The 20902-nt window shown below is 45.7% G+C and overlaps 1 protein-coding gene and 1 long non-coding RNA gene across 10 annotated transcripts in view; one reads left to right on the forward strand and one right to left on the reverse strand.

The window, feature by feature from the left end:
- The window catches only part of LOC310695978, a 53994-nt gene extending 44516 nt beyond the window's left edge, over window positions 1-9478 (forward strand). For 3 of the 4 annotated variants that reach the window (XR_014520373.1, XR_014520374.1, XR_014520376.1), the window contains 2 exons: window positions 1962-2013; window positions 7621-9477. This is a non-coding gene — a long non-coding RNA (uncharacterized lncRNA). Of the gene's footprint in view, window positions 1-1961; window positions 2014-7620 lie in introns of all 4 variants that reach the window. The other variant, XR_014520375.1, reaches the window with a different exon arrangement.
- The window catches only part of B4GALNT4 (beta-1,4-N-acetyl-galactosaminyltransferase 4), a 159104-nt gene continuing 143238 nt past the window's right edge, over window positions 5037-20902 (reverse strand). For all 6 annotated transcript variants that reach the window (XM_083480795.1, XM_083480799.1, XM_083480796.1 and 3 more), the window contains 8 exons: window positions 20106-20200; window positions 17250-18513; window positions 15733-16046; window positions 13804-13957; window positions 12569-12641; window positions 12325-12478; window positions 9486-9612; window positions 5037-6908 (listed from right to left, as the gene is read on the reverse strand). In XM_083480795.1, the coding sequence (XP_083336921.1) occupies window positions 6794-6908; window positions 9486-9612; window positions 12325-12478; window positions 12569-12641; window positions 13804-13957; window positions 15733-16046; window positions 17250-18513; window positions 20106-20200 (2296 nt within the window). In that variant the 3' untranslated portion in view covers window positions 5037-6793. The remainder of the gene's footprint in view (window positions 6909-9485; window positions 9613-12324; window positions 12479-12568; window positions 12642-13803; window positions 13958-15732; window positions 16047-17249; window positions 18514-20105; window positions 20201-20902) is intronic.

Raw genomic sequence — 20902 nt, forward strand, 5'->3', positions numbered from 1 at the left:
GCCTCCAAATATCTAAATTTGGCTTTCTAGCATAGGAAACGGTGCCTTATATTGAATCAGATCATTGGTTCACTTACTGTCAGCAGCTCTCCAGGATTTCGGGCGGGAGTCTTCTCTGCCCTACCTAGAGGTATCAGGGATTTTATTGCTATTTATTCAATTTACGGTGTATCCTGCCCTACCTTCTGAAAGAGCCTAGCGCAGCAAAGAGGTCCACATTTCTTAAAACACACACACACAAACAGTTAAACCATTCTGGAAGCAATTACGGTTAGAAGCATTCTAAAAGCAGGTACAGATCAAAGCACTATTCCAGCCAGTGTTCTTGTGCTTGCCAGGAACAATATTCTTCAACCACCAAATGCCTGGGTAAACAGGAACATTTTCAAATTCCTCCTAGAAGTTATTAATGGTGGCGACAGGTGCACCTTGCTAGCGAGGGCATTCCACAGCTGGAGAAGCACCTATGAACAAGGCAATGTCATGGGTCAGCACTAAGCTGGCAGCCCCAGGGCTGAACAAGGGACCTTCTGCATTCAAAGCAAATGCTTTACCGTGGAGATACCACCAGTCCATGTATTTCTGTTTATTTTGGGCTTGCCTGTTTGAAATAATTTTGTACCTCTGTAATGTAAATAGTCTAGTTTTGTAGCATTCTTTTTTTTTTAATGAAATGTAAGCCACCTTTTGTGTTGCTTTGCCCCCAAAGGTACGTTTATTGAAATAAATGATAGAATTCCCACATTAGCTCACTTGTCCCTCCCTTCAGGTTGGGTTGTCTCAGTGGCCATGTTTGCATGTATTGGCTCCTGGGGAGATCACACCTGCTTTGCTTCAGTCTTTTTAGGTGGTGCAGTACAGCTGCTAAGACAAGCCTTGGCTTAGCACAGTTATCTGAACTGGAGATTGTGGCTGAGCTTTTCCCTCTTTAACTGTGATGTGTAGCCAAGGTTTTTTCTTGGTTGTAGATTGTGGTTAAGGAGGAGAAAGTTTAATCACAATCTTGGGTTCAGATGACACACTAAGTCCAAGGCTTGCTTTAGCTGCCATGCTTCCATGAGCTCAAAGGTGCAAAGCAGATGTGAGCTCCGCTCTGGGAACAAGCATATTCGTGTGGTCCTCATCAGCCATGGTTTGACTTACCATGATGTGCAAACTATGTTGCTCATGTTGTCCTCATGTCCTGCTATGCAACTGCAGGGCACCTTTTTAAGGGAGAACAACCAGAGTGGTACTACAAGAGAGGACAGGCGCTAGTGGGAATATTACAGTATTTAATGGTTGTCTGATGTGATGCTGCCTGAAGGTGCCACTGCAAGTGTTAGGCAGTGATCTCACCAACTGAGGTGTGAGGCCCAACTCTGCTAGTTAAATTGGGTTTGAACAGTATCATAATTCATCTAACAATCATGACAACTCAATTATCAGGAAAATGTGCAGGGTCCAAGGTTTTACGGAAACGGTTTGTGTGACTGGGTATGTTAGGGTGAATTTCTGTACTAGGTTGGTTTTTTAACAAAGAAATGCTTTGACTTTGGGTTTACACTTTCTAAGTCACCTATGGCAGTGATGGGTTGGTGGGTGAGGCAGAACGTAGAAGAAGTGTTTGTGCAATGAAGGGGGAAGAAAATGAATCCTTATCTGCCTGTTGAGGCTGTGCAAGCTAGCAGTGACTTGCTAACTGACATTGGAAGCAGTACCCAATTAATATTTTTGTTTCGAAAATAAGCACAACCAATGAGAAGCCAAATACCCCTTTTTTTAAAAAAAGAAAAAAAGTTCACTTTCCATTATGCTGATGCCTCCAGCGTGTCAAGTTGATAAGTGGGAAAGAAACTCCATACGTATCTCTTGCTTAGCTGCTCCCTTGCCTTTTGGGATTGCTTCAGCCCAGGGATTTGTAGGTAGCAGTTGCTGTGATGTGCATGATTAAATAATTCCTAATTTCTTTTCGCTTTCAGAACTGATTGTCCCCAGCTCCCAAGCTATCTCAGCAGCCTGATTTAGGAGGAGGTAGGGAAAGCTTTTGTTGTTGGTGTTGCTATTGTTGAACAGTTGGGAATCAGAAATCCTTGGTGTCCCAAATATCAAGGGGTGGATGCCCATCTATCTTCTGCCCCACCTCTGATCTTGATTGCATGGGGAAATGCTTTGTATATGACAACACATATTGGCAGTGCTGATATCTTCTTTGCATCTCTCCTCATTTTCTTCTGGGTCATCCACCTGTTGTGTTTTGTAAGCAAAGCAAGGTGATGGTGAGCTGTTTTTGTGCTGCAGTGGAAGGTGCTCAGCTAGAGAAGTCCAGGTGACAGACTACTCCTGTTGTTTTTTTTGTGTAAAAAAATATAAAGCACACTTAGTAGCCATGCCAAGGTTTACAACAAAAATAAAAATTAATATATAGTTAAATTAAAACAATATAAGCAACTATCCCTGTATTCAAACAGCCAAGATAAAACCAGAAATAAAAGTGATAGCTTTAAAAGGCCAGCCTATGAAAAATAACAAGTGAGTGGGTCTGTTGGACCTCTTTAGGTAAGGAATTCCCATAGGGAAGATGCTCCTGTCAAGAAGCCCTTGTTCCTTGATGCCTTTGTCTAGCCTAGGAGGGTGGGGTTCTCATATCATGCCTTCTTCTGATTATTTAAGAGTCTTCAGAGGAACAAATGAGATGAGACATGCCTTCCACTACCCTGGGCCCATACCCATGGAGCTTTAATGACAGAACAAATCCATAACAAAAACCAACAGGTTTCATTGACTTTTCCAGCTTAGCCCAACTCAGCTGTGGGCACCTATCAGTCCAATGGGGTGGATATGGAAGGTCTGATATCCTTAGCTGTACCACTGCAGTCAGGAATAGTATCGGGTGAAACAGCCTGATCCCAATACTATGCAAAATCTGGAACCAGCAGCATAAGCACCCACTCCAGTTTGTCTGATGCACAGCTGGCCACCAGTATAATGCAATTGCATGGGTCAGTGTGTAATGGGCCTCTAGATGTGGCTCTAACCTTCCTGGCCTAGGTGAGTATTTCAAGATGATATTTACTGCATGTGCTCTATATCTCCTCCTTGCCCAGAGACTAAGAATGGATTAATGGAGACTGCATAAATGTGGTGCCTTGAGGTGATATGTGAGAGGTGGAAGTTTCTTCCTGTTATAGTTGTAGACCTAATGAATTACAAGAGGGAAGTATTGAGGCCTGCTAACTTGTGTATAAGCTGAACCAGATCCTCTCCAAGGGGTGATGAGGTTGAGACCCAGCTTCTGAAAACCATGACTTAGCTGTGGGTAAGGAGCAAAAATGCTGTGATTTCCCCCCTCTTTAATATACACATGCCCTGATACAAAACACAACACTGATAATAAAAAACCTATTGTGGCAGAGACAGCGTTCCTTATGAGGTCTGGCCAGAATGGGGAAAGATTAATGCAGGGAAGTCAGCTCCTCTATAATGAGATCCTGGCTTTCCTGGAACAAAATGCAAAGGGAGCACTAATCAGGGACACGATTATTCAGAGAAGATGAGGTGCCATCTTTCATGAGTTTGTTCTTCTGCTTATGCCTTTGTAGGGATTAGCAGGCTGTAGTAACTTGCCATCAGCTCTGTATCCATGTATTTGATGCTTGAAAGAGTCTGCATTGCAAACAGCCTTAGCTGAATCTCCAGAGCTAGCAAAAAGGAACATTCTATCATGGCAGAATCAGACTAATAGTGTTGCCCCACCCCCCAAGTGTGTTTTGTTCAAAAACCCAAAATGCATTTAGCCACATTTTCTTAATGAACAAATTTCCTAGCACCTGCCGAGTTCCTCCTGCCTCTCGTGTCCTTTTCTCAGTGGCACTGCCTGCCTTCCTTCTATTTTTTCCCTTCTCTTTAGAGCTAAATATAGGCCAAAAGCATCTCAGTGTGACCACACCCAGCTGTGGCCGGCCAGGGTGAAACCTGTGTGGCAGGGCAGAGCAGCGTTGATGAAATCTGGATGCGAGTGTCAGTTTGAAGGCATTTCTTTCTCATCCTTAATGCCTTTTCTAAAATTCAGAAAGTTGTTTTTCTCTTACAGAAACGAATACAATGTTCCTTTCTCTTGCCCCCATTTAACGCAACCAGGCGCTCAGCATGAGTGGCGTTCTTTTCCCCCACTGCACTTTCCACAGGTGGGGCGGGGGCAGTTCACCATCCACAGCATGACAAAGGGAGAGAGAGGGCACCAGCAGAAGTTCTCACGGATGCCATTGTGACCACGCAGGCAAATCCAGGCTGAAGCGTAAAGGTGTTTTGGGTACTACTTGCTCAAACATGCCCTCCAGTTTCTTTAGATTTCTTCCCTTGTAAAAAGAGACTTCTGTTTTTCTGCTTCATTCACAAAGTGCTTTAAAAGGCATTTGTAATTTTGCAAAGAAGACTATGGTGTGTTTTTCATTCTATTAAGTATTTCCCTGGCACTCTGCAGCCTTCCTGATCTGAAAAGGCCCATGGGATGAATTTCCTCCATGGTCTACTCTCCTGGAGTTACCTGAAGCTGGGGCGACTGGCAACCTAGCTCCTGGATTTAAGCACTCTTCTCTTTGTTTCTAAGGGAAGCGCTTCTCAATACATTTTTTTTAAAAGTGTACTGATTTCTTTAAAAGTAAAAATAACTTAAAAGCTGGGAGCATAGTAGACAACCCTCCCAGCTTCCTGTGCTTGCAGCAAAGTCCAGCCTGGGATGTCACAGGCTTGGAGGGGCTGCAGAATGCAGAGCACCAGGGAGATGACTTTGATAATTTTAGAATGCAATTTATTTTCTCATTCATGATAGAGAATGCTTGGGAAAAAGTGGGAGAAGTTTTCAGCACAGCACCAATTGCAGGGTCAGACCCTCTTGGGGATAGTCTAAGTGAGGCAAGGTTTGAGTGCACCAGTAGTGTCACAATACAATACTCTTCCTATACCATTGCATGGCTGGGAGGGGAAGGATCTTTGCAGTGGAAATCAACCTTTTTTCAGATGGCATTTGCAAAGCACCAAAACTGAAACCTGGGAGATAATCAGAACCAAGACATTTACTTTATTTTTAATAACAATATCAATAAAAATAAAAAAATAAAACAAAACCAGACATAACTTTCTGAAAACAGCTTTCTACCTCATAATTTCACAGAAATTAGCTTGGAAATATTGTTGTGCCCTCCCCTCCTTTGATTCCTGCACCGTCCCTTTCTGTTACCCCAACCACAGCAGCCTGTGAAGATGAACCTGAGGATAGTGAAACCTCACCTACTTCTCCAACTGTGTGTGGAAAAGGAGGGGGGTTCCTCTGGAAGTAATGTTGATTGGAGGAAAACATGGTCCTCCAGTCCACTCTTTCAGCCCATCCTGATTTTCCTAGCTATCCAATCCCCTCCCCAAAATGAGGGTTTTATTCACACCTCATAGCATGAGGATGGTACCCAGCTTTCTTTCATCAGCTTGGTTGGGTGACTGGAGAAGAGTGGGCAGTAACTGGAAGCTTAGGCTCACTGAGCAACTCAGCACTCATGGGTTCCCAGGGTTTCTCCTTAATTCCTGGCAGCTCCAATGCTGATGGTTATACAGAAACCCACCTACTCTCCCTGTGGCCACTTCAGATGGCACAGAGAGCTACTCGATACTTTCCTTGTACATTCAAACAACAGATGAAGGATGAAAGGGAAGAATGAGAAGGGTGCAAGCCAATTCTGATGCGAATGTGTTGTGATGGGAAAAGATAGTGGAAGGGCCTCAATACTTTTCTGTTCCTTTGCCATTTCATTGAAGTGTGAAAGAGAACTGTACTGTTCCTATCTGGAATATGTCCTCACATTGGGAGTCTCTGCACCTCCAGCGCAGGGGAGATGTGCAAGTTCTCTTTCTGATAAGACTGAGATGTGGAAGAACAGGAAGCACAAGGTGCCTATACCCCCAGCCCCCTTAGCAAGATTATTGCATCTGAAGTGGCTCTGAGAGTAGTGAAGGGCACTCTCATGATCGTGCCCTCTCTCTCTTGAAACTCTTTCCCCCAATCTCCATCCTAGCATGATCTTCATCAGTCACAGAAGCAGCAGGTACGTGTAGGAAGATCACAGGGGGCTAGATTTGGGGCTGCCTCTACCTAAGACAGATCCAGAAAGTATGCAGATGGGCCAGAAACCCAAAATTCATTTAGAAAGACTGAAACACTCCTTCCCCCCAAACCTGACATGAGCCTTTCCCTCAAAAATCCTCTTAGGACATTGAACTCTCCTGAGGGCCCAACTTTGACCATGATATAGTGTTGAGGCCCAGTCACCTCAGGAGTGAACAGCACTTGTCACACTGAAGATTCTTCCTTTGCTTTCAGGTGCCAAAACTATGAGCCAAGTAACAAGAGTGATCCTCCCCTGGCAGCTGCATGAGCTTTGTGTAGCGGTCCCAGCACCTTCCTTCCTGGCTGTAGTAATACTGGAAGGCACATCCCATTCTCCCTTTCAGCAGGAATCCCGACCTTTCAGTACTACTGAGTTAATAAATGCAATTTCTGACTAAGAAATTAGATCCCTTAAGAAAAGTCACAAAAAAAATCCCAAAGTAAACATGGTTTGCTTTAAATAGTTCAGTAAAAACCCTCGACTCCTGAGAGCCCTTGCGCAGGGCCTCTGACCGATGCTGCATCCAGGAGGGCACCTGCAGCAGTGTGGAAGGTGTGCCGAGTCACAGGTAGCAAAGCCAAGATGGCAGCTGCTGCTTCCTCTTTGCCTCCCGAAGAGGACCAGGAGTGGGGATCAGCTGAGGGCAGGGCTGGTGTTTAGTCTTTGGGTGTCTTCTTGCTGCGTGAATTCCACATGCCACGTTTGGAATGGTAGTAATGGTAAAAGTTCCTGAGTCGCAAACGTTCCACCTCCAGCCCACTCTGAAGCACCCTGTGAGCAAGCCAAACAGAAGGAAATCAAGAGACAGGAAGGTCATTTAGTCCTCCAACTAAACATCTGTTAAGGACTTAAACCACTTTCAACTATGCCACTAAAACACATGCTGAGACTCTCTCACCCTTGCTAACACAGGGTATAATGTGGGAAAGAAACGGAATGTACATTTTGCCAATGGAGATTTTAAAGTTATCATTGTGTGGTAACTGAAGAACAAACTACTTTTAAATGTCATGCGTGGAAACAGCTTTTAGAGACTGCCTCCTAAACTATACCCCCTTCACACCTCTTTAGCATACACATTTGAGAGCATGTTCAGTGTGTCATTTGCAAACCAAAGCTGTAACACCCTTACTCAAAGAAGTCTTATTCATCTCCCTGTGACTTACTCCTGAGTAAACCCATACAGCAAACCTGGGCTGCATGGCATTTAGGGAGAGATTCTGATCAGCTAATCCAGATTTCTAAAATTTCTCTCTTAAGCTTTGCCAAAGCTTGAACTTCCAAAGGGTAAAGTAAGATCTTTTGATGTGGGCAAACACTTAGTGCCTAAGGATATGCATGCAGGGATTTGTTGTTAGTTGCCTATTTTATTTATATTCTGTTTATTATTGTGAGTATATATAAATTGCTTTGGCCACTGACTGCAAAAATAAAGGCCTCAGATTGACAAGTAACTCTTGTCTTCTTCATCCTTCATTGCTAGGATCTGACTGCTTCCAGATGGCGACCTTTTCGGGTGTCAAACATGCTGACATAAGAGAGGATAGAACTGGTATTGCTGCCTGTTACTCCTTGAAAATAAATGCTCAGTAAGTGGTCCATATTCATAAGCAGGATAATGCTAGAAGAGCAAACACACAATATCATGGCTGTTTTGTGAATACAAAAATTGGGAACCTGCAGTTTTTTCTGGTCACGGAAGAAAAAAAAGTGATCTCTTCTGGCATCATGATTACATGAGCAGACCACTCATGTGAATGGTAAGTTTGTGGGGAGCCAGCCACTTATAGTGCTGTCTGCACCAGATCTCAAAAGTACCTTCACAATGACAGATTTCACAGTGACATGAAAGTTACTGTGCTGGTCCATATTAATTCAAAGGCTATCAAGAAACAGGATCACTGTGGTTGGCCAAATCCAAAACTGCAACTATGGCATGGTGGCACCTCCCTCACCATGTTTCCAGGCTGAGCCACTCATGAAGGACATGGTCATACAAACAAGCCTTGAAAGTGTTGCTTTTTGCTTTAACACTCCCTGGTGCTAGGGGGAGACTACCACAGGACAAGTATACAGTTCGCTGGGGCCAGTTCTGCAGGACAGATAAACAATGCTTTTTCTTTTATGACTCTCTCAGTGGCAGAGCAGAAGGGACCAAAATTCACTGGTGGGGGCAAAGGCCCCTGCCTCTGCTGTGTGCTGGCAGCACCCCAAAGAAAATTAGGAGGTTGTTCTAAGACTGCAGCAATCGAAGGGCCCTCAGTTGAGTTATGTGACCCTGAAATGTTGGCATGCAAGTTTTAAAATCAATTTACTCTACATGGTTAAATTTCTAAAGACATTTTGATAATTTGATAGCTCTACCAGATTGGTTGAAAGGAAGCTTATAAATTAAGAAATAAATGAGGAAATCCCGGTTTTGGCTCGTTCATTATTCTTTGAAGAATATATATATCACTCATCTAACAACTAAGGGGAAAGGGTTTCATTTCTCCCAGTGTACGTCAGGGACAGGGAGACCTTGCAGGTTTCCTGTGCAAACCTTGGGGTGAATGGCTTCCCCTTTGTTAAGCAGAGGTTAAAATCAAGGGTGAATGCAGCATCCCGGCCTTCTGAACACTACAACAAGGAACTGGGAATTGGTGGCACATCTTGAAATGAAAAAATCTTCAAGTAGACCAAGAGCCTCGGGGCATTTCTGCAAAGTCACAGCAGAGGCTCCAATCACATTTCAGATTTGGCATGAAAGCCCCAGGCCCTTTTCAAAGTCAATTGAACAACATCCAATAGATGGAGGGGCGGTACAGCTTTGCGTTGAGAGGTGGGAGAGAGGCTGTGCTGCAGTTTGCCCCTTCTCAATTAAAAATGTAGGTAGGTGTGTGCAGCAGCAGAAAACACAACCTCCAAAGAATTTCATTAAAAAAGGTTAGAACATTGCTGTTGGGGAAGGAAAGGGTTAATTTTGTTGTCCTTCAAAAAAGAGAGAGAGGAAAGAACAAAAGTGGGGGGAGAGGCTAGAATGCTAGAGAATATCACCTTCCTCCTTAATATAAACATAATAGTATTTTAGGGCATTAAATTTGTCTGCGTGGTGCTGATTATGCCCACCCTGCTCAGGTATGGCAACAGGGATCTTGAACCATGCTACATATGTTGAGGCCTGCACATATGACATCATTGACTTGTGACAGACGCCTCTGCAAAGTGCAGTAGACCTCAAGATCCTCATCTCTACACCAAATGTTGCCAGCTATCTACCCAGAGTCAATAAACCTGCCTTGTCCTGCACCAGGTATTTACTCAGCACTGGGGGGATTTGGGGGCTCTGGGCCATCCCAGAAATCTCACCTGTCCAACAGCTCCCAGTCCTCTCCACCCCAGCGGTCCCGGAACTCTTCTGTGTTCATCCCACCAATACGGTCAAAGTCAGATTTGTAGATCCCAAAGAGGCCAAAGCCATTCACCTCCCAGTAGCCTGAGAAAAATGAACCAAGAATGTTGCCAGGATCTTGATATGGAAGCAAGGCTATGCTTGAGAGCCTAGACAGTTCTGGTCTCCCATTCATTTTGCTACCCAAAGAAGCCACTCTGTCCTCTGCTGGCAGCAAATATTATCTCATGTGGATTCAAAACAGGTATAGAAATAACTTTAATTAGATGAACTTCTGTGAAACCAGGACTTGTTTCTATTCTTCTTTATTCATTGTTTATAGAAATTATATTGTGCCCCCCCTTCAGTAGTGATTTCAGGGCAAGTTACAACAATTTAAAATACAAGCATCAATTAAAACAAAAAAGGAAAATATAGTGAAAAAAATCATTGATCTATCTATTGTTATAAACAACAGGGCCATGTTGCCCCCACCCCAACAGGCTCAATGGGGAGATGATTCCACCACTTGGATGTGAATTACCAAGAAGGTCCTCTGGCAAGTCCCAGATCACCTGATTCTAGTTAAAGAGGGGCTGCAGAAGAACCTTCCACAGCCAGCCCCAAGCGTTCCTTCAGATCTCCAGGTCCTGAGCCATTTAGGACTTACAACTAAAACTCTGTGTATCTGAAGAAGTGTGCATGCACACGAAAGCTCATACCAAGAACTAACTTAGTTGGTCTTTAAGGTGCTACTGGAAGGAACTTTTTTATTTTAACTAAAACTTTAAATAGGGCCCAGGGACATGCAGTCAGCCAGCGCAGGTCTTTGAGCACCAGTGTTATATGGTCTTGTGCAGACATATCCATTAACACTCTGACTGCTGTTATTTTGCCCCAAATGCAGTTTCCAGACCATCCTCAAGGGCAGTTTCACATAGAGCTGATTGCAGGAGCTTACTAGTACCTGGATTACTGCAGCTGGGTTATTCCTGTCCAGGTAAAGTAAAATCCAGGAGTCCCCCCCCCCCAGACTATGCACCTGTCCCTGTGATACAGTGCACCCTTGTACAGAACAGGCATTCCTATTTCCTGGTCCCAGGAACCACCAATCCATAGCAGCTCAATCTCACCATGGTTTAGCTTCCATTTACTGTCCCTCATCCAACCCATTAGTGCCTCCACACATTGTTCCAGTACCTGCCCAGCTTCACTTGACCCAGACAACCTTGTCCATGCTGACTGGTAGCAGTTCTTAACAAATTCAGAGCCCTGGGAGAAGGCAAGCGTATTCACTCTGCTGCCCAATCTGTTTTCTGCCCCAGATTTTCAACAATATGAAACAGATTTCAAGTGACAAGTATTTGGCAAAAAAGGAATGCCTACTGCATGAAGTCCAAATAGCCTGAAGATTTCAGATAAAATATATGGACCCGCTGACACAATAATAAATAATAACACCAGGTATTAAAAATCATAACTTTGGTGTATGCTTTCTCTCTCTCTCTCTCTCTCTCTCTCTCTCTCTCTCTCTCTTACTTCCCTGCTGCTTTCTACTGCTAAAACATCCACACACATGCTGAATCTCTCTCCACAGTCTTACTTGGCAGCGTGACTATTCAGGGCTTTTCTTGTCAAAACCATTTAGAGAAGAGCAGCCAAGTTAGGTTTCCCAGCAGTAGAGTCAGAGCCCAAGACTCCTGGGTTCTTTTCTGAACTTGTGCTGCGCCCCTCAGGCAAATGGTCTGGGTTTTCTCTGCTGGGTTGCAAAGGAGATACAAAACTTCCCTGACGGAGCCACAAGAGGTTTGAGCTGAAGCCTACAGAGCAGCTGTCAACCTGCATATTATTTCTGCTCTTGCTTAAGAGCAATGAGAGTGAAGTTTTAAGGAGGGTTTCAGATAAGACATTTTTATTTACAGTGGTGCCCCGCAAGACGAATGCCTCGCAAGACAGAAAACTCGCTAGACGAAAGAATTTTCCATTTTGGAGGTGCTTCGCAAAACGAATCTCCTATGGGCTTGCTTCGCAAGACGAAAATGTCTTGCGAGTTCCTGCGGGTTTTTTCCCTTCCCCCCCTTTTTCTAAGCCGCTAAGCCGCTTATCAGCTGATCCGATAAGCCAATAAGCTGCTAAAAGCCGCTAATAGCGCTAATCCGCTAATCCGTCAATGGGCTTGCTTCGCAAGACGAAAAAACCGCTAGACGAAGAGAATCACAGAACGGATTCTTTTCGTCTTGCGAGGCACCACTGTATTTCTATTTATTTATGAAACGTACATCCCGCCCTCACACAGGGTGGTGCACAGCAATATAAAAACGTGTTTTAAAATTTAAAAAACAAAACACCGAAAGCAGTGCAGAACAATCATTAAAACAACTGGCTACACAAGAAAGTTTTAAGCAGCTGCTTAGGCCTGTTGGCATAAAAATTCTTCAGGAGACTTCCAAGAAAATTAAAAGTGAAGGTGGCTTGCCAGATCTGTGCTGGAGGAGGGCTCCACAGAATTGGACGGGTGACACTAAATGCCCAACGTCTAGTTGAGGCCAATTGGGGGACAATTAACAGCACTCCTCCAGGTGATCTCAGTGATCTGTGTTGTGTCTGTAGGCATCCTGTAAGAGGGCTAGATGGGAACAAGGGCACAATTATAGTGCCAGCAGTTTGGCTATTTAACTAACTTTTGCTGCCCAACACTAAGCTGGCTGTGTGAGGAATGTAGCCATGCTGCCTCTCACGTAAGCAGCCTCATTCATTCAGACAGTCAGTCAGTCCAGCCTCCTCCACTTCCTCAGCAGCCAGACGTGTTTCACTTACCATTGGGCTCTCGCGGAGAGCTCCCGCAGCCCAGCCGCATGACAATGGGCGCATAAGCCAGCTTTCCCTCCACGCAGTGCTTCCGGATGCTGTCGAGAATGTTGAGGGGGAAGTGGATGTGCAGGTCGCACAGGAACACAATACTGCTGCCATCCTGAGGGATCAAAGAGTGGCACAGCAAGCCATGACAATCAGGTATGAAGCAGTCTTGGGAACAGCTATCCCCTTTGCCCTCGGTCCTCACCTCTATGGCGTCCACCCCGGCCTGCAGTCCTGCTGAGCGCTCAAAGTTTCCTGTGCGCTTCAAGTATTGGTATCTGTGAAGAAGATGCACACCAGTGAAATAGGTGTAACCAGGGACTTCCAAATACCAGAAAGGTGGAAACAGATGAGAGTCCCACCAACTGAAGGAAAACACCAAACTACAATAAAGGCAGGCTAGAGACAGTTACATATTTTTAGTTGATTAAATGATATACCTTTAACTCAACTGAATTAAGTATATTTAAATAAATTTGCATACTACCCTAGCCTCAACGTGGATACATTTTAGAACTGTTGAAAGGGTTGCAATACTTTGCAATTTAATGGGGGGAAATAGATTATTCCTTCTTTTTAGAAGGGAACATCAATGTTTTCTTGTTCTTTATTAGTAACATGCTTGAATGAAAAGAGACTCAGCAAATGAGTAACTGTCCTTTAACTTTGAGGCCCACTAGTTAAAGTGGTCTGTCACTGATTAAGCAACTATGGTTGCACACCTAATTGGGAAAAAGTACCATGAAATTCAGAGGGATTACTTACAAGCAAACATGCAAAGGATCTTGTTTAAAATGCAAAGTTTAAAGTCCATTACAGTGCAAATCTATGTATGCCAATTCAGAAGTAATGCCATTCTTTTCAGTGGGGTGCACTCTCTAGTGTGCTAAGAGTTGCAGTCTTAATCTACCAATTAAACTGATTGAAACTTGAAGCCATAAGGATATTATTTGCAGATTAAGTCATCAGGTTGGTATTTGGTCACAACTCATAAAGCAAAGACATCATCATAACACAGACTGAATGGAGAAATGGATGTAGCAAGGGCAGTGTGCACACAGACACAACATGCTTAATAGGGCATCTGATTTCAGCAGGCATGGTCCTATCGTTGCCCCCTTTCCATACACACATGATCTAGGGCGTTTCTGCTATTGCCACTTGCTCTTCAAGCCTCATGTTTACAGACAGCTAAAAAACAGGCTAGTCATGCACAATACTGAAAAGTCTGGAGAGGAAATAAAGCTGTAGATAATTTAAATGGCTTTATTTATCTACCTAGTGGCCAACTGTACCCACTGTATCATCCAAAGTAATGTGTTTGGATATCATTATTGGTCCAGATCAGAAATCAAGCAGCGGTGGCTTCAAGACTTGAGTTGTGCAGGCACAGAAACCTAATGAGACAGGCTCCCGAGCTTCCAATGTTCCTTGCATTACCTGGGCAGGTGAGCTTCCTGAAGGGCCTTCTCCACATCCATGTCGTCACTATCAAAGTCTACCAGGATAACGTTGAAGTTGGCATCCTTGGTGTTCAAGTATAGGTTAGACATGTCTGAGATGAACTGCTGTACCCAGCGTGCTTGGTTTTTAACTGTGCAAGTTATGAAAACAGGCCGTTAGCATTTGTAAGCACGCTCAGTCCATGTTGATGGGGGAGCATCTTCATGACAAAAGACTCGTATGATCTATGTGGACACATATCAGCAGTGGCAAGAGAATAACACTCTCAGCATGTGTTTCAAGCATAGCCAAGACTTCAGTGGCATTCAGCCTGTGGCAATTCAGCATTCGGCGAGCAGAAGAAGGGAATAATTACACAGTGAGTGAATACAAATATATAGTTAAGAGCAGCCCTGCTGGGTCAGACCAAAGGCCCAGCCAGTCCAGCAACCTGCTCTTTCCCACAGGGGCTAACCAGATGCAGGACCTGAGTACATTAGCATTCTCCCACAGCTGTTCCCCAGCAAATGGTTCTCAGAGACATGCTGCCTCTGATCCTGGACTCGGATGTAGTATACATCCATCATGATAGCCTTGACAGCTTTATCCTCCAGCATGAGGACATCCTCCCAACACTTACACTGAACAGAATTTGTCAGGTTAATGCCCATCCCCCTAGCTTGGAGAGCATCTCTAGGAGCTCTTTGCAATTCCTTTTTGTCTTTAGCATCCTGAAACATGGGTATTACTCCCAAACTTAGCCACCTCGCTGCTCACCCTTAACTCCAGATCATGGCATATATTTGGCACATCCACATTCTCATCACAGAATATGGTTTTTGTATGTGTAAACAGACACAAATTTTAATTAATTTGCCACAGGTTTTATCTTTCCCCCAGCGGTACAGGACTTGGCTTGTTGCTTTTTTGGGTGGGGGGGGGGAGGACATGGTACACAGAGCTGTCTGACTATAAGTAAGTGAAACACCATGGCCTCCTCACTGCCTTTTTGTTGGGGGAAAGCCAGATTGCCTCACATCTGTTTTCTGTAGTAGTAGTTCTGTAGTAGTAGTTCTGTAATTCACAAAATAAGGAAATCTTGTGGGAGGGAGGGATCTTATGGGAAGTTCAGTTCCTGAACTAGCTTCCCAACTGGGGTATGGATAAAGATATTTCCCATGTGATTTTCCCAAAGAGGTACACCTGTTGCTGATAATACAGTCTTTGTGGTATCAGGTTAAGATGTTGTTATTTATCAAGGGTTTCTAAAGGGTTACGTTGCCTCACCCTGCTTTTAGTTTCTATAGTCTTATAGCGTGTCCATTTGTCCACTGTCATAAAGGAAGTTGTTTTTGTTATATTTTGTATGAAATGTGTATGGTACACAGAATCAACAGGATGAATGGCAGCTCAGATATATTGTAAAACAACAACACACACACAAAAACCATCTTCTCATTTCATCTGTCACCCGAGTGCCCCAGGGAACAACAGTGGAGAGGCAGCAACGCTGTCCCTTGAGTAACCCATGAATTGGGCTAAGGTCCCAAGCAAACCTTTCTTGGTCTAAAGTCATGCCCTTACCCCCTGCCCTGAGAAATGAAGGCAGAATGAATGAAGGATCGCTGCCTGCGATATGCAGACTCAACTCAATTTCCCCTCTGGTAAAACAAGTTTTGCAGGCGGCTGCATTGTTATAAAGAAACCTCAAAACATGTCTGAGCAGAGGTGACGGTAAAACAAAAGGAATATATGTATACAGCAGAGGAAAGGAAGGCATCTCTCAAACCACTTTCAGCACACTTTTTTTTAAAAAAGCCACTGTCGGTGGTTGCCAGTCTTCTTTTGCCACCCCACCCCCCTTCATTCCACTAGTCCCTAAAAAAGCAGCCATTCATTTATGGGATGCAGTGGACAGTCCCTTACCTGGCACCACAAAATGCACCATAACATTGTGCCTCCAGCTAAGCCGCAAAGGTCGGCACAGGATGGGCTTCCCATAGAGCAGGCTCCAGGCACTAGGTGATGGCTGAGATTCAGTGGACACTGTTGCAGGCCCCTCGGGGTTCACTTCAGTGCTGTCCTCTGATTTTCCCTGGTGCAGCAGGACATAGATGTACTCTGAGAGCCGCACAGTCCTCTGGCCTCTCTCCATCAGCTCCAGCTCCATCAGGTAACGGTTGCCCCGGGCCGTGTCTCGCCTCTTCTCCACATTGATGATCCTCAAGAGGGTGTAGATGCTGTGAGTGGGAGAATGGAAAGCTGATGCAGTCCCGGCCTAGACTAAATACCCTCATCGCAAGAAGCTACCTTGCACCAGGATCACATTCAGACCATACATTTAAAGTATATACATATACATACAACAACAATAATTTTATTCTTTATACCCCACCCATCTGCCTGGGTTTCCCCAGCCACTCTTGGTCTCACAGAGCTACCCTTAGCAAACTACAGTTCCCAGGATTCTTTGGGGAAAGCCATGTGGTTTGAATGTACGGTGTGGTGATATGACCCTGGTCAGGTTATGCGCACGCCAGCTGTCTAGTATTGACTGTGGCTCTCTAGGGCTTCAGGCAAGGAAGGGTCTTTTCCCATCACCTGCTCCCTGAACTGCCACTTTGAATGGGAGACACAGGGACTGAACCTGAGGTTCTGCATGCATGGTATATGCTCTCACTGGGGCCCTTCCCCACTCCAGAAATGCCTCTCCTTGTTTTAGGATCTGTAGGGGCAGATTAGGAGAGACCCCGATGCACACAGAATGCTCCCCTAGCAGCTATGGGGAATACAGGGACAATAATCTTATTGTGTAGGCTAGCCTTGCTCCAAACAGGCCTAATCAGCAGAAACAGGGTCTATGAAAGCAGGAGTTCCACAGCTCTCTCACAGTGGGATTCTTTAGGCATTTCCATAAATGGGGAGGCCTTCAATCAAGCAGCATGGTGTTTGTGTGCCTCACAACTTAACAGAGGTAGGAGGAACAAGGGCATAGGTTTGTGAGAAGTGGGACTTAGGAGAATCTGCTGGTAGTTCAGAAGCAGTAGTTCTGGCTGGATCGAACTAGTGGCTGATTTCTGCTTTACAGCAAGCAGAAAGACTAAGTAGAAGCCTGATTTCTCAGAGTCCTTCTGTGCAAACGTGATCTGTTTTGTCACAATTACCCCAAGAGTTCATCTGCCCCTCCGTTTCCCAGGGGTAGTGTTAGGCCTCAGTTACCATGGCAGATTCAGTTCAGTTATATCTGCTGATTTACCCCCTTGCCCACTGATCAGAGGAGAGCTTCCAGCTGTCCTAAGTGAATGTAACATCTTCCCAAAAGGTAAGCTCTTTTACAGTCTGTATGTCACCTGAGTGGAAGGGGTGGGCATGGGGTCCTCATTTCAGCCCCTGCCTATTGTATAGACACTGTTCCCCCCCCCACCCCAGTTCTCCCTTCCTACCCGCCATTCTTCTCGTTGAGCTTCTCCATATACTGAGCCACCACGTCCACCACCTCGCTCTCGCTCAGCTGCAGGTTTCCCGAGACGTTGCACCGGAGGTCGTTCCAGTCCGAACGCAGCAGCTCAAAATCCACGGGGCTGACGCTGAACGTCCTCTGCCAGTTGATGGAGTCCTCCAGCCAGCTCTGCTGCAGCTCAGAGTTCTCGTAGCTGTAATCGGACAGCTCCTCCTCGGCCTCCTCCCCCAGGGCCTTCTCTGGGCCCTCCTCCTGCTGGGACTCTGTCATCTCAGACATCCGCAGGAAGGAGGTCACTCGCACGCCTTCAGGCAGCACCACCTCAGAGGAATTGTAATCCAGGGTGGTCCTCGCCGCAGTGGTGACCTCAAAGGTTTCTTGGCTGAAGAGCCCTTCTGCAGGCAGGCTCAAGGCACTGGGCCGCACCCTCTGCTTCCTTCGGGCCTTGGGGGCCTCTTGGTCATACAGCTGCTCCCATTTCCTGCTGGCCTGCTGGCTTTTCCTTTTAGAAGGGTCTGTTTCTTTGGAGGCATTGCCAGTGAGCCAAGGGGTCCTATGGCCAGGGATGGTGTGCAGCTTGCTGGAGGGGGCAGGCCGCCGCTGAGGGAGCCTGGAGTTCAAGTGCACCTTCCTGGGCAGTTTGGGGTAGAGAAAGACTCCGGGGAAAGCCTCCTTTTGGGACGGGGCCTTCTTCTTGCTGGGCTGCAGCCGCGTCACGTACACCTTGTCTGGGGGCTTCTTGGTCTCTTTCTTGGGCTGCCCCTCCTCCTTCGGGCTCTGCTGTTTGGCCTTCCCAGCAAAGAAAGGCACAGAGAGGCGAGGCTGGAGGCCGAGGGAGCTGCCTCGCTTAGGTGGCAACAGCAGCCCCAGCTCGCCCTCCTTCCTTCCAGCCTCTTCGTCCTCCTCATTCTGCGCCCAGCTGAGGGACCGGCCATAGAGAACCACCTGTTCCCCAAGAGGGGCTGCCTTTGACAGAGTCACAGGACTCTGGCTCGGTCCAGTGTTTGTACCTGTGGAAAAAGGCTGCCCGGTCAGGGTCCCCTCTTCATTAAACCTCTTTTGCTTCTGGTTGAAGGCATAGTAGTCCACATCATTCCCATAATCCTTTGTGACAAGGGGCCTCTCTTTCCTCTGAAGCCCTGTGAACACATTTGGATCCAGAACACCCGGGCTCTTGTCCTTGTCCTCAGGGAGTGGGTCGGTGGGCTCAGGACTGTCGGCTCCTTCTTCCTCCTCTTCAAGAAAATCTAGAAAATAACCAGCAGCAGAGCAGATAAAGTCTCATGGGTAACATGCCCAAGTGCAGTGGAAACTTGAAGGCAAGAAGGGTTTGGAGGACTCTAAGGCAAGAGGCAGCTGAGGAAGGAAGGGGTTGGGGGAAGGCCTGGAACAGAAAGCAGGGGAGGGTGAGTATTGGGTACTGGTAAGCAAAGTCTCTGTGTACCACCATGGCATGAGGTCAGACCCTGAAATAGATTGGAAAAAGTGCAGGCTGTGTCTGTGACTGTCTCTAGTATTGAGGGAGTGATGCTTTGTCTGAGCACGCATGGTTCCTCCATGTCTAGCTGCCCTTTCCTCAGGGCCTCCTGTTATGTTCTCTGGCCTACACATCCCTAATGACCTTTCTTTCCCTACCCCTGGTGCTGGTCAGCACAGTCTGTAGGATCAAAATTAACTAAATGACTTCATGCAAAATGGGAAAATGTGTACACACCGTGTGGATTTGAATAATTAATTTTAAACGCATAATTTGGGTCTCTTTGGGACTTAACAAGGCATTTGGATGGCATAGCCTTGCCCTCATCCTTTGTACATTTCAACCAGATGAATCGAGAGAGAATTTCCTCCATACTAAGTAGTAAAAATCACATAAATTAACTGAGGAGAGTCAAGGCTGCATATCAAAGGGATGGTGAAGGTCTAATATTCTTGCTGCTACAAACAAGATTTGGAGTGGGAGGGGAGTACTGATTGTATTTCAAGGTATTCACAAGCTTGGTCTCAGCACAGATGGGCTCTTGGGCAGCTTGCCTCTGGATTGCAGAGGTCGCCTGCAGAGGTCGAGGTGGGAGAGGGGCATTTTGTCAGCAGAGATTAGGAAGCTGCTGAAGATACCAGAAAGCTCCCCACAGAACATGGCAAGAACCAGATACTCTTCTTCCCAGGTGTTCAGTGGTGGCAGTAACTTTGTCCATGCCCCTTTTAATGGAGGTAGCCAGGGCATAAACCCCAAGAATTCCAGTCTTTGGCAATAGGTACCGTATTTTTCCGTGTGTAACGTGACCCCTATTTTTTGGGACTCCAAATAAAGAAATCCCCCATATGCATTATAAGACGTATAAGACGACCCCCAATTTTAAACTTGAAAAAATAGGGGGTAATATAGTCTTATACACAAAAAATATGGTATATCTCATGGCAGCTTTCTTGCATGGGAGCCAGAAGGGAAATCAAAGCAACAAAAAGTAAAGAATCTCTGTAAATGCATTCAGGAGCCAGGCTGGTGAATAGCTGCCTGCAGCTACTCTCCCATCCTCACCAAGCAATCTGTTGCCGTGACACAACCTGCCTGGGACTGCAATCCCTGTAAGTGGATGGCACAACAGACTTGCTTGTTCTAACACCAGTGAAACACACAGAATCACAGAATTGTAGAGCTGCAAGGGACCCGGGGGTCATTCCTGCAATGCAGAAATCACAGCTAGAGAATCCCTGACGGATTCCAGCCTCTGTTTACATAAACACACACACACTTCAGAAGCTGCTCATAAAATGGACAGAGATCAGAGTGTGGTTCCTGCCTGATTGGAGGAAGCTGTATTTCCCAAAGACTACTTACTCTCAGGATTCAGGAAGAGAAAGGCTCTCTGGTGTGGATCTTCCTCCTCCTCTTCTTCCTCTTCATCCATCTTCATGTATTTGTAAAAGCCAAATCTGGAGGGCCAAGCAACAAGTCTCAGATAACACACACACACACCTGTGTTGCTCAAGGATAAGCCTGGGGGCTTTTGCTTAGCAGGGAATCCTTGTAATAGGCACCCAGCCTACTTTTTCACAGAGGCAGATTCCAGAGGGACATACTACTGTAGTCAGTTGTGGTAAAAACAACAGTGTGGTGGCACCCTGAAGACTACCAATGCATTGTAGTATAAGCTTTTTGGGGCCCTGTTAGATGCATGAAGCAGTCTCTTACGGAGGTAGACAGCGGCAGACATATACATAATATTGATGGCAAGAGTCTCTTCTTGAAGCTGAGCTTCAGAGCCCCTTTGTAGAAGAGGCCACAAATTGGCCGTGTTTGCCACAGAGGTGCATGCAGTTGAAACAGATTACAAAATGGAAGGTGGGAGGTAACACTAAAGCCAGAGACTTGACTTTGAAATATCCCAAACAGCATCAAGATCAATGGATTATGCCATTATGACTCAGAGCAGTTATGGATGTCAGGGAAAGAGGGCCAATGAATGTGAACTGAGTTCTCTTCCCCTCTTGCCAATTCCAATTGAGCTGCAACAGAAAGTTCCTTAGGTTCCTTAGGTTGACTACTTTGTAGTTCTTGTAAAATTTCTCAGCCCCGATGGCAAACAACAGTGACCAAATCACAGAGGGTCAGGTTCACCACCAACCCTTCTATGG

This window comes from Podarcis liolepis (genome assembly GCF_965112155.1).
Source record: "Podarcis liolepis genome assembly, chromosome: 1".
Classification (NCBI taxonomy): Eukaryota; Metazoa; Chordata; class Lepidosauria; order Squamata; family Lacertidae; genus Podarcis; species Podarcis liolepis.